Below are 12798 nucleotides of genomic sequence, written 5' to 3' on the forward strand. Positions count from 1 at the left end.
GCCCGTGGCACCATGATAGAGACGAAAGGAAAAAGCAGGAGGCAGAATGGGAAAGCAAAGCAAACAACGGAGAACACGTGTGGTGGCAGACTGATTCGATTCTAAATGAGGGTTGAGCTATCTTAAACCCCAGCCTCTAGGATGATTTTAGGCTTTAGACTAAAGCTTAGTGTGCATCTGAGTTAGAATTCAGGGTTCAGATATCTGGGGAGCCCCAGTTCTCCAGCATTTGTACTAGAAGGAAATAAAGAGCCCCCATGAAACCCCAGGACTGCTCAGGCTTTGACCGTGGAATTGGCAAAATGATGGCCCACCTCCATCTTCCCTAGGGACATCAGAAACAAGAGGGGCAGGAAAGAGAACTACCGGCCTCTTCTTTGGGCCCCTGTTTTCTTGGCCTTTTCTTACAGCTTTCCACAGAACCCTGGTCAGGGAGAGCCACTTCCAGGAGAGAACCCTGGGCTTTGGGCTCACAAGACCCACCTTCTTATCCTGGTTCCTTCCCTATTTTGAGACCTCAAAACTATGTAGTTATCACCCGCCCCTGTGCCCCTGTATCTGTTACATTCGTATATGAGGGTGGGGGGTGGCCAGTGAGGAGGCCAGCCATATTTCACCTACAGTATTCTAATAGAAATCACCTGCAGGCTGTTTACTCCAGGAGCATGAGGGCAACCCAAGTGATGATGATTCAAGCACCCAACACATACAATCACCTATTAGTAGAGACTGGATTTTGCATCCAGCCCTAGGCATAGCACATGGTGGGTCTTTCATAAACCATTTACATCTCCAGGAACCCCTCCCACTTGGTTGGGGCTCCAGGCACACTCCCCATCCTGCAAGCAACAGTCTTGGGTCCCTCCAGTGCAGTGGACCAAGACAAAAGGCCGCCTGATTATTTAATAGTATACCAAGTGCCTGGGCTTAAAGTCAGAAGACCAGGTTCAAATCCTGGTGTTACCACTGACAGCTGAGTGAGAAGAGCATTTAACCTCTTCTATTTCCCCATCTGCAAAATTGGAGATTGGACCAGAATGATCTAGAAGATGAGATTCTAGAGTAGGTTTGCCAGATTCAGCAAATGAAAATACAGGATGCCCAGTTAAATTTGAATTTCTGATAAACCACCCATGTCCACTGAGGACACTGAGGTTTTCCCAGGCAGACAGGGGCAGGTTGGAGTCCAGCTTCCCCCGCCCCGCCCCGGCTAGCAGCCATCCACTTCGGGAGCACTCACCTCCTTGAGGCTCTTGCCTCATGTGTGGAGTGAGGATGGGGCGGTGAGAACCAGTAGTAGCCACTGTGGACTGTGGGGATTTAACAGGGGGCCCATCTCAGTATGGAAGTCACCTGGGGCAAGTCACTTCATTTAAAGAGACTAGGCAACATAAAGCTCACTTCAGTGCTCAACTCACGGCAGGAGGGGTGGGAAAAAGGTTGGAGTTGGCCAAACTTTCACAAGACCCCTAAATCCTATTTTCTTTTTCTTTTTTTGGCCGTGCTCTTCGGCTTACAGGATCTTAATTCCCCAACCACGGATCCAACCCGGGCCCTCGGCAGTGAAAGCGCGCAGTCCTAACCACTGGACCACCAGGGAATTTCCAAATCCTATCTATTTTGAGTGTGGCAGCGCCTGGGGCCCGCCAGCAGAGACGGAGTGGAGTGGGGTGACACACCAGGACCTGAGCCACGAAGAGTGCCCACCCGAAGCTGCCCAAACCCAGAGGTATGGCACACAACTGGTCACACGACTAACCCACAAACAAATAACTTTAATTTTTTTTTTTAAGCAGGAGCTGGGCCTTGAGGGCCCCTGCGCCAGCCTTGCGCCACATTTATGATATAACCCATCACAGCTGGATTTAAAAAATACACAACAAATATATAATATACATTATAAAACCTAGGTTGGGTTTGGAGGTGGCCTGAGCGATATGCAAACTGTGAGGACCTTCAGGAAGCTCAGGGGCGGCCGGGCCGGGGGAGGAAGGGGCACAGTACTTCATACGAAACTCATAAATACCCACGGGCAGTGGGAGGACGGGGCTGGGGGCCGAGGAGCCTGGGTATTGAGAAGGGGCTGCCAGGGAAGGGTTAACCTTCAATCCCAGAACGGGGTGTGGGGAGCTGCTGCTCCAGGCCAGAGAGACTGAGGTGGGGAAAACAGAAGGGACAGGTGCCCCCCGAGGGTTCACCACCAGACGCAAGTCTTAGGCAAGAGAAAATGCCAAACTTTTCTGCTACCCCTTGTCCCTGGGCCAGTGGCCTGCCCAGGGGCTGGGACTTCATCCTCCCACCTGACCCTCCAGCCTGCTTCAGGCCTGGGCCTGCCCCTGGAAGCCTTCGCCCATCGGGAGGCTGCTGGGTGGCTCGGGACTGGACCTGGGTCAGGCAGCTCTGAGGGCCGCAAGGAGTCCCCCGTGCTCTGGAAGGAGGTGGTCTGTTCAGGCCCCCAATCCAGCCGGCTGGCCCCTCAGTGCAGACCCTCCCTCCTGCCCCCGTGGCCAGCCCCCACTCCAGGGAGGTAGCATAAACCTGGGCTCTAGGGACAGGCAGCGCTGGGGGAGGACTCCAACTCCGCCCACCCCTCCCACAGGTCCCTCCACTGAGATAGCGAGCCACACGCTTGCCGTGCAGGGTCTGAGGATGGCACAAGGCACTTGGGGGCCTGCATGAGGCCTGGCACACAGCAGGCGCACAGAAAGTGTGGGCTCCTCTTTCTTCTTCTCAACTTGACCCCAACTGAACACTCCCCTTCTGGGGCCTCTGCACTCCGGTTCCCTTGGTCTCCATTCTGCCCTCACCCGCCCGTCACAGTCCCGTGAGGGGCCAGCGGCCATGGGTGCCTGGGCTCAAAGGTGTCCTCCCAGTCTTTCGAGGCTGGGCAGAGCTGGGTACGGTGGTCAGCATAACCGCCAGGCTGCCCCACCGCTGAGCTCTCCTCTCTTCTCCCTCAGTTAAAGCGCAGAACAGTGGCAGAGAGTGTGTGTGCAGGGTAGATGGGGAGGCCTCCTGGGTCCTGGGCCTGAGGCCTGGCAGGTGGATGAGTCCTCAATCCTGGACCCCTAGGGGTGCCAGGCAGGTGTGTGGAGAAGATGCTCGTCCTGGATTGTGGTGGTGGGGGCGGAGGGCACCCTAGTCTTTGACGAGTTTGTAGACGTGGTGCTGGGCCCCGTGCTCGCTGGTGGAGACTTCAAAGACGAAAGCAATGACGAGCAAGGTCTCCTGGGAGTCCCGGCTCGTGACCACCTGGGGGCCGGGTAGGAAGATGCGGGAGGTCAGGTGGCACAGGGCCATGGGACGTGCGGGCTGAGCAGAGCCTTCTCCTTTCTGGGGCTCGGTCTCCTCCTCTGAGGAATGGGTCTGGCCACCCCTGCTTCGAGGCCCCTGTGCCTGGGATGCTCCCATGACCCCCCCGCCGCCCTCTCCCCCCGCCGCCTCCACACCTGCAGGATGGTGAAGTTCTCCAGGACGCTGTTCATCATGTACTTTTCGGGCAGGTGCTTGAGCTTGTGGATGAAGTTGATCATGTACTCGCACATGGGCGAGCGGTGGATGCGGTACACGAAGCGCCCGTTCTCCAGCCTGGCGTACTCGGTCTGCGGGAGCCGGGGTCAGGCGTCGCTCGGCTGGCCCGGCCCCAGCCCCCTCCCCCCGCCCCCCGGGCCCCCACTCACCTCCACCTTCTCCACCACCTGCTTGCCAAAGGAGCACACCTTGGTGGAGACGCTGATGGTCATGCTGTCGGCCGAGCTGTACTGGGAGCTGACCCCGTAGAAGGCGCCCGGGCCCTCCTGGATGGTGCTGTTGAGGTCGGCCTGGAGGAGGGGGTGGGGCGGCCTAAGGTGCTGTCCGAGGCCCAGGGAGGCGTCCCGCCCTGGGGCTGGGGGCATACATAGCCCGCACAGTGCCCACAGGGCCGGGGAGAGGTAGGCCTGGGTGCATCGCACATCTGGGGGGACCCTTGGGAGCAGAGAGGGACCAGGGCAGCTCACCCAGAACTTGACGAGGAAGAAGGCGTTAGGGGGCCCCTTCTCATAGAGCTCCTTCAGGCCACCCTTCTTCTCGGGAAACTTGTCGTAGATCTGACGCACATCCACTGCCTCCAGGGGCGGGTCTGAGAAGGCGGGATTCGTCTGGCCGATATGCACAAACAGGTGTTTGCTGTACTGTGGGGAGGGCCCAGTACAGGGTCAGGAGAGCTCGAGAGAGTGCAGGCCCAGGGGGAGCGGGGGGCTGCAAGGGAACAGACCTGCCCTATGGCCTCCCAACCCCATGACCCTGAGCTGTGGCCCTGGACCGCACAGACCCTGCCCCACTCCCTACGTTACCGTGTCAGGGTCGCGCTGCACCTCCATGAAGGCGGAATATTCGAGGAGCCGCAGCCGGGAGGAGGCGATGGTGCGGTCCTGCCACACAGGCACAGAGGCAGCAGCTGAGGGGAGCGGGGCCAGGGGCTCATAACCTGGGAGGACGAGACAGACCCTCGTCTGCACGGGCGCGTGTGCGGCTACACACAGAGCCGCTCCCCACCCCCGCACAGAGCCTGTGTGCGAGCTGGAGAATGGTGCCCCTTTTGGACGGGAACACAGGCTGGATTTTGACTCCCCTGCCAGGTGTCCTTGTGCAGTGCACAGCCTGCAGCACCGTGTGTGGTGGCCCTAGTAATGTACATCAGTGGATTTTCCCTCATGTCACCATTAATGTGTGTCCAAACAGAAAATATAGACAAGTGAAAAACGTAAAAATAAAAATTACCCAGAATCCTAACTCCTAACGAAAGTAAAACTCTGAAGATTTTGGTGTATTTCCCTTGAAGGAATTATATATACATACACATATCAATGTGACACCTTTGGTGGTGTGTACTTGTAGCAGAGTTGTGGAAGCAACATTGTAAAAGGTAAGGGGGCTATTCCTGGCCTGTCCCAATCCCCTACAGATGCCAGCCACTCCTCCCTCCCAGCCCGCGCGCATGTACAGCGCGCGCACACACACATACAAGTCTGGCCCCAGCTCTTCTGAGCAGAGGTGCAGCTGCTGAGGGAGGGAGAGGTGGTGGCTGCCTTGTGCAGGGAACTTACTGCTGAGCGTCGGCGGCAGGGGTGGCTGGACGGGGTAGGCTGGCTGTGCAAAGGGCTTGATGCTGCAGACAGGAGCATGGGCTGGTTAGAGGGTCACCCCTTCCCCACTTTCCGCCTGGCCCAGTCACGTGGGTCTCATCTGGGATCCCACATAGGAAGCCACCAGGCCTTCCTGTGGAGGCCCAGAAATACATGCTGACCAGCTAACTCGTAAGCTTTTTGTTTTCTTCACGTTTTAACTTTATGAAGTCTGCCTGCATCTCACAACTGATGTGCACATTTAATGCAGCATTTCAAACCCACCCTGCAGAGCTGTTCATTAAACTGAGGGCGTGTCTTAGGAAGAAAGTCATCTTAGAGTTGAAGGAGCTGAGAATACTTGACTACCTGACTTGTTGAATGAAAGACTGACTCAGAGATTAACTGAGTGAAAAATAATTGTAAGATGGATGACAAGTGGTTGATGAATGAACAAACACATAAATGAACAGACAGAGGCATTAGCTCTCTTAACTGGCACTCTCCAACCCTCTATTTTTTTTTTTTTTTTTTTTTTTTTTGTGCGGTACGCGGGCCTCTCACCGCTGTGGCCTCTCCCGTCACGGAGCACAGGCTCCGGACGCGCAGGCTCAGCGGCCATGGCTCACAGGCGCAGCCGCTCCGCGGCATGTGGGATCTTCCCGGACCGGGGCACGAACCCGCGTCCCCTGCATTGGCAGGCGGACTCTCAACCACTGCGCCACCAGGGAAGCCCTCCAACCCTCTATTTTTGAACGAAGACTTTGCTCAGCTGCTGCTGGAACCCAGATGGGAGGGGAAGTCCAGAGTGGCTGCCAGGGGAAAGAAGAGGGTGTGGGAAGGAAATGCCACCATACTCACTCCTGAGAGGGTCCAGGCTGCTGTCCCAGGAGAGGGGGGCTGCTCCAGAACTGCAGAGATGGGAAGAAGCCCAGGGTCCCTCAGTATCCAGGACCCCAACCCCAGCCCACCCTAAAGGCACTCCTTCACCCCAGTCCCACTTCCCAGGACCCCTGTACCCGAGAGGAAGTGGAGAAGACGGCCTGGGGCAGAGGGGAGGGTGGGCTGAACTTGTTCTGTAGGACGCTGGCTGAGACAATCTGGGCAGAGGACATGGACGCCATGCTCTGGAGGGCTTTGTCCTTGGAGACCTGGTCCTGAGGAGGGGAGAAGCCTTGTGAGGCCCAGGCCAGGCCAGAGACAAGACAGGGGCTTGCCTCAGGGGCCTCCCCCCAGGCCCTGTCTCCTAAGTGTACATCACCCCTCTGATCACAATCCATAATAAGAAATTATTTTACTCCATAACCCAGTATAAGCCAAAACAGTTCTCCTTATTTTGCTTATTTTGTGTGTCACGCACTCTCATATTTTCTATTTCATCAGTGGTTCTCAAAGTATGGTCCACGGACCAGCAGCACGAGCATCACCTGGAAGCTTGTTAGAAATCAAATTCTCAGGCCCTAGCCCAGACCTACTGAATCTGAAACTCTGAGGGTGAGGCCGAGAAATCCGACTGCATAAGCCCTCCAGGTGATTCTGATGCATGCCAAAGTTTGAGAACCACTATAATCCATTTTTTCAAAGATTTATTATTTATTTATTTTTGTTTATTTTCGGTCACGTCAGGTCTTTAGTTGTGGCACACAGGCTTCCCTCTACTTATGGCGCACGGGTTTTCTCTTCTTTAGTTGTGGTGCATGGGCTCCAGAGCGTGTGCGCTCTGTAGTTGTGATGTGCGGGCTCCAGAGAGCGCGGGCTCTGTAATTTGCGGCACACGGGCTCTCTAGTTGAGGCGTGCGAGCTCAGTAGTTGTTGCGCGTGGGCTTAGTTGCCCCACAGCATGTGGGATCTTAGTTCCCTGACCATGGATCGAACCCACGTGCCCTGCACTGTAAGGCAGATTCTTTACCACTGGACCACCAGGGAAGTCCCTATAATGCATTTTTTTAAAAATGCTGTTTGCAAGCCTATTACATTGATTTCACAATCCATAATTTGAAAATCCTATATTAGGTGCTCTCCCCTCCATTGCCCCCCACCCCCCGGGGAGGGGCAGTGCTACTTACCAGGTTCATGGCCTGTGGAAGAGAAGGAGAATGGATTAGAAGAGACACAGAGGAGGGCCAGATGGGATGGAGGGACATGTCATTTCATCATCCTCCTCTCAATGCCCACCTGGCTCTCAGTTCCTGAGGAGCGCAGGGAAGCTCAGAGGTAGCTGTGGACCCTCCCCCAGCCCCACTGCCACCTAGAGGGAGTGCGTGCCAGCTGGGGGTTCCCTGGAAAGGGTAGGATGAGGGCAGAGGGGCTGGAGATCCAGATGGTGGACCAAGCTGGGGCCCCTTGGGTCTGTCCACGTGTACTGCACTATAGGCGTGGGGACTGGGGCGGGAGGCCCAGTCTGCTGGGCATTTGTGGGCAGGGAGAAGAAGATGCAGCCTACAGGGGCCTTGACCTGGGCCAGGGCCATGAACCCAAGGCTCTGAGATCCTCAGCCACAGAGCAGCCAGGATTGAGCGTCCAACAAGGAATGGCTATGCCTGCCAGTCCCCACCAGTGTCTCCTCCCTGCCCACCTGGAGTCCCCATGCAATTAGCAAGCAGCAGTTAGGAGGAAGGAGAAAAGGAAAATGGAGAAGAAGAGAGGTGGGCCTTAGTGGCCCCCAGGTGGTCTTCCTCTCCCTCGCTGTAGGGCTGGCTGTCCCCTTGGGTTCCTGCTTACTCTCCAGGGGCTCTGACCCTGTGTAGCCTGAAGTGGCAAATGGGCTGCTTCTGCTGCTTGTCTTTCTGAGACCCCCTGCTGCCCCCCATAGCTCCTCAGCCCCTTCCCTGTCCCGGGCTGGGGTCAGAGAGCAGCATCAGGCCTGGGCAGGGCCAGGCCAAGTGGCAGGGGACCCCATACCTTCAGCTTGGACTGAATCTCCCGAGATTTCCGCCTGGCTAGAACCTGCAAGTGGCTAGAGACCTGTAGAGAGAGAGAGAGAGAGAGAAAGAGAAAAAGAACAGAAAGAACAGAAGAGGCAAGAACAGAGTTTCAGCCAGAAAAGAGGCACAGTGCGGCCAGAGAGCCAGCCAAGGCAGAGGCCTGAGCCGTGCAGAGAAAGTGGTAGAGGCGCTGTGAGTGAGAGGGCGAGGAAGGGCTGGAGGCCCCAGTCAGGCGCCCAACGTACCTTGATGCCAACCTGGTACTCCCGCACCTTCTTCCGAGCTAGAACCTGTATGTGGCTGGACACCTAGGGGCCGCCCCGCGCCCAGCCAAAGAGGAAAACACAGACAGTGAGGAGGCATAGCACAGGGTAGCCACGGGCAAGGAGCATCCCAGCCCTCATCTCTGGGACCAAATGTAAGAGGGGCAACCGTGGGGCCCCTGTGGGCAGACACACCTTGGCCCTGCCAATTCTGCCCTCTTTTGGCCCTGTCTTTATCAAGGGCCTACCGTGGCTTTCAGGAGCACCCTGTACAGTTGTACAGGTTGTTCACTGCGTAAGCGCACCTGGCCCAGTGAGGGCTAAAATCCAGCCCAAGCTCTGCTGGCCAAGCTATGTGCCCTGGTGCACGACTGCATCTAAAGTGGAGGAAGAGAGACCCAGGAATCCAAAATGGCATCAGTCATACCACTGAAGGAAGAGAAGCTCCTGGATGTCAAAATAGGGGAGCTGCCAAGCTGGATACTGACGCAGGATTTCACCCCTAAAGGCATTGCTGGAGCATTTCAAAGAGGTTACTACCAGTATTACAAGAAGTATGTCAGTGTGAAGAAAGGGAGCTTTGCTGGGCTTTCTACGGTGCTGGCAGCTTACATGCTTTTCAACTACTGCTGTTCTTACAAGGAGTTCGAACACGAGTGGCCACGCAAGTACCACTGAAGAGGGCCCGGTGTGAAGGGCACACTCTGCATTCCTGACCTTTGCCCAGCAGCCCTGAATCCTTTCATATCCTAATTGAGAATTAATACCCAATAAAAGATGACTGGTAAACAACAGAGGAAGAGCATCTTTGTATTCTTCCAAAAAGGGGTGACTTTTTCTCACTGGTGTCCTCAGAGGAGACACTTTTTTTTCTAATTGGCATCACAGAGGCTAGCCGTGGCCATAATGCTCCTGCTGGCCACCAGCTTATACATCAAGCCCAAAATCCTTTACAAAAGGTCTCCCCTGTACCACTGCCTAAATCCTCCCAAGAACCCCACCAGCTTGCCGGCCTATGAAACCTGGCCTGGTCTGACTCCTGCAGCTTCCTCCCCCAGTACACATTCCTTCTCCTCGGACTAATACATGGCAGTGTACACTATCTCTATGCACACAGTATGTGCTTTTAACTGCATTTCTTCTCTAGCCCCTCCTCCCTGAAGCCTCCCTCTCCTGGCAGACCTGAGCTAGTCACGGTCTGGATGTGTGCGCCCTGGGCTTGCACAACAGACCTTGGCATTGTCAAGGATCTGGCCCTCAGCCTCAGAGAACCTAAGTGTCACTGTTTTCCCCATGAAACAAGCGCGAGGGAACAGGTGGATCCTCTAAGCTGCTTCACACTTTCATTATCAGCAATTGCTGTTGGCTTTCTTTGCAAGTTGTTTTTATCTCCATAAAGAAACAGTTTCTTTTCTTTTTAATCATGGACTAAAAGTTACTATGTACACGATGCTAGGCAGCCCCCTGCTACTTGGTTAGAACCTAGGCGGGTGCTTCTCATGCCATCTCATGGTGCCTAGGATTCAGACCTATGTCTGGCAAGATTCCCGATCACTTCACGTCATGACAATAACTGACGTTTACCGAGCACAGCTACTATTGTTCCCAGCACTTTACATGTACCAACTCCTCTGACCTTTACAGCAATGCTAAGAAGTCGGTACTAATATTATTCCCAGTTTACAGATGATGAAACCAAAGCACAGAGAGGTTAAGCAACTTATCCAAGGTCACACAGATGAACCCAGGTAGCCTGACTCCACAGCCCACTTGGCCACCACCAATATACCCTTAGCCCAGAGGACTATCTCCAAATGGTCAACTCTGTGACAGCTGAAAGTCACATGGGACTTAATCCTAATGTAATATTTAGCTGCGTTTTCAATAGGGAGGCACTGTACTTGCTATTAATTGCTGTACGTAGCTGTAAAAAAAAAATGAAAATGGCATTTTTTTTTTCAACAGAGAGTAAAATGAAAACAACCAAAAAACCGTGCATGTCAGTGGGCTGCTCTTTGCGACACATAAAGACATGCCTTGTTCTCACAACCATAGGAAGGAACCCCCTTTAAGGAGATATCAGACATCAGAGTTCTAATACAGAATAAAGTTAGAGGAGTGCCACCCTTGCAAAATGACAAAGGCCAGAGGTTTTTAAAATCCTGAGCTTGCCGACAGCTCATTTGTAAAATGTTAACGTACAGCCAGCCTTCTCGGGATACCTGGCCAGGAGCAGGTATGATGCTGGACCCAGAATTAAGAGGCTCTGCTACCCTTCCTGGGCCTCGCTTAAAGATCCCTGGGCCCCTTCCAACTCTGACAAACAGGTTCCTATGAACATGTCTTTTGGGTGAAGCAGGACACGCTGGGACAGTGCCCTCCTCCTGTGCCTGGGATGGCTTTCTGTTTATAACTACAGTAATAATAATAGCAACAGCAGCGGCACATTCTTATACAAATACACTCTGTGCACCCCCTCCCCGCAGGTATAGGAGCAAGGTATTTGAACCCCAGGGCTGATCAGCCAGTATTCCTCCTGTGGCCCCAGGCTCCAGGGAACTGGGCCCTTGTCCGTCCAGTTCCTTGCCGGATCCCTTGTACCAAGAACATAGCAGTAGCTCAATGATTTGCTAAGTCAATAAATGCTGTACATGAACTGGCCCAGGGAGAGTGGTTAATAAAGGCCTGAACAACGAGGGAGCATTTCTACTCCCGCACTGGGTGTGTGGACCCAGAACCTTTCTTTGAGACAGTGAGGATCTCGGGGGTGGGTGCAAGGCTCAAACCCCAACCAAAGAGGGAGGTTTGGGGGGCTGAGGGCCAGAGCTGGCCTCGGTTCTCCAGGTCCCTGCCTAGAGCCTGCCTCTCTCCCGCCACCCAATCATCTCCCAAATCACCAGTTTCCTCCGTCCCTACCACCACTACCCTCACCATTGCCGCTGCCCAGGCCACCGCTGCTGACCTGGGTCCCTGCCTTGGCCTGGTCCTCTCTATCCGCTGCCTTGGGTGTTCCGGAGACAAGATGCCTTGACAGCTGCCACGTGCCACACCCTGATCTATTCCCTTCCAAGGCCCCCAGTTGCCCCCAGGAAAACCTGTCCCTCTGGCCTCCAGCTCAATCTCTCACAGCCCTCGGCTTTTCCCACCCCTCCCTCCACACACCACACTGCTAACGGAAGGCTGTTTCCTGCCCAGTGGGTTGAATCCTGGATCCACCACCTACCCGCAGTGACCTTAGGCAGTTACTTAACTTCCCTGTGCCTCGGTTTCCTCACCTGTAAAATGGAGATAATTACTGTACCTACTTCATAAGGTTGCTATGAGGACTAAATAAATTAATACAAAGTCAGCTCTGAATGGGCTTACAATTACTCTTTGTATAGCCAACTTCCTCAGCCTGGAAGAATCCTCTCCCTTTTTCCTGCCTGGCTAAATCCTCTTCCTTCTTAAAAATACATCTTGAGTGTCATCTCCTCCAGGAAGCCTTCCTAGCCCTCCCCCCTCCCTTCCCCTCCCTGGTCCGGGTTCAATGCTTGTCTGACAGTACATGCTCCGATCTCAGCCATGCTGCCCTGCTCTGCCCTCACCTGTCCAACTGCCTGTCTCCCTGACTGGTCAGCGAGCCACTCAGGGCAGTGACATGCAGCTGCCACAGTTGCCCACTGGGGCGTATCTGTGGTCGCTGGATCACAGGTCTGGGATGGGGGTCAGAAAGGACAGTGGGGACTTCCCTGGCAGTGCAGTGGTGAAGACTCCTCGCTCCCAATGCAGGTGGCATGGGTTCAAGCCCCGGTCAGGGAGGTAGGGGAGTGGGCTGGGCAAGGGGGCAGCTCTGAGGAGGCAGGCAGGGCAATGGGACAGCTCGGCCTGGGAGGGACTGACAGAGGCAGGGGAGAGAGTGTGTGCGGGCAGAGGGGCCGCAGCATAAATTATCTTTTACCTGTTTTCTTGTCCGAGTCTTTCCCGTCCTCAATTTAATATACCGTGCGATCAACTCATTTCGGCCTAGATTGGGGTGAGAGGAAAAAATGGGGAGTGGTCAAAGGGGACCCCTGGTGGCTGGAGACACCCCACCAGCTGGAAATACACCAGGCCCCTCCCACACACGCTGCTCTTGTTTTCTCTCCCCACTCTCTTCGCTCCACCCCACCTAAGGGGCACAAGCCGGGTGAGTGAAGGATGGTGGGGAAGTCCCAGAGCTCCCCCCACCGCCTCCAGGACCTGGGGGGGCTGCTGTTGGGGGAGGGGCAGCAGAGCAGGAGGTGGAACAATGTCAGGCGGCTTGACAGGTTTCCCTGCGAGACAGACAGGGGCAGGTGTGGCCGAAGGGCTGCAGGACAGCTGGGCCCCTCACTCCCAGCCCCCCGCAGTGCTTCCTTCCTCTCCGTGCTGTCACCAGCTCCAAACCTCCGAGGGTAAGGGCTCGTGTGTGTGTGTGTGTGTGTGTGTGTGTGTGTGTGAGAGAGAGAGAGAGAGAGAGAGAGAGAGAGAGAGAGAGAGAGAGAG

At 55.0% G+C, this 12798-nt stretch overlaps 1 protein-coding gene and 1 pseudogene across 4 annotated transcripts in view; one reads left to right on the plus strand and one right to left on the minus strand.

Moving 5' to 3' along the window:
• Positions 1–1755: 1755 nt before the first annotated feature.
• TEAD3 (TEA domain transcription factor 3) overlaps positions 1756–12798 on the minus strand; it is a 22722-nt gene continuing 11679 nt past the window's right edge. For 3 of the 4 annotated variants that reach the window (XM_027126761.1, XM_027126760.1, XM_027126759.1), the window contains exons 3-13: positions 12233–12297; positions 8275–8337; positions 7172–7183; positions 6125–6262; positions 5967–6016; positions 5088–5149; positions 4335–4468; positions 3999–4172; positions 3681–3821; positions 3450–3602; positions 1756–3252 (exon numbers count right to left, since the gene is read on the minus strand). In XM_027126761.1, the coding sequence (XP_026982562.1) occupies positions 3139–3252; positions 3450–3602; positions 3681–3821; positions 3999–4172; positions 4335–4468; positions 5088–5149; positions 5967–6016; positions 6125–6262; positions 7172–7183; positions 8275–8337; positions 12233–12297 (1106 nt within the window). In that variant the 3' untranslated portion in view covers positions 1756–3138. The other variant, XM_027126762.1, reaches the window with a different exon arrangement.
• Positions 8619–8970, plus strand: LOC113630860 (ATP synthase subunit f, mitochondrial pseudogene; annotated as a pseudogene).

This window comes from Aethalodelphis obliquidens, unplaced genomic scaffold (genome assembly GCF_003676395.1).
Source record: "Aethalodelphis obliquidens isolate GAN/ISIS:26980383/991018 unplaced genomic scaffold, ASM367639v1 scaffold31, whole genome shotgun sequence".
NCBI lineage: Eukaryota > Metazoa > Chordata > Mammalia > Artiodactyla > Delphinidae > Aethalodelphis > Aethalodelphis obliquidens.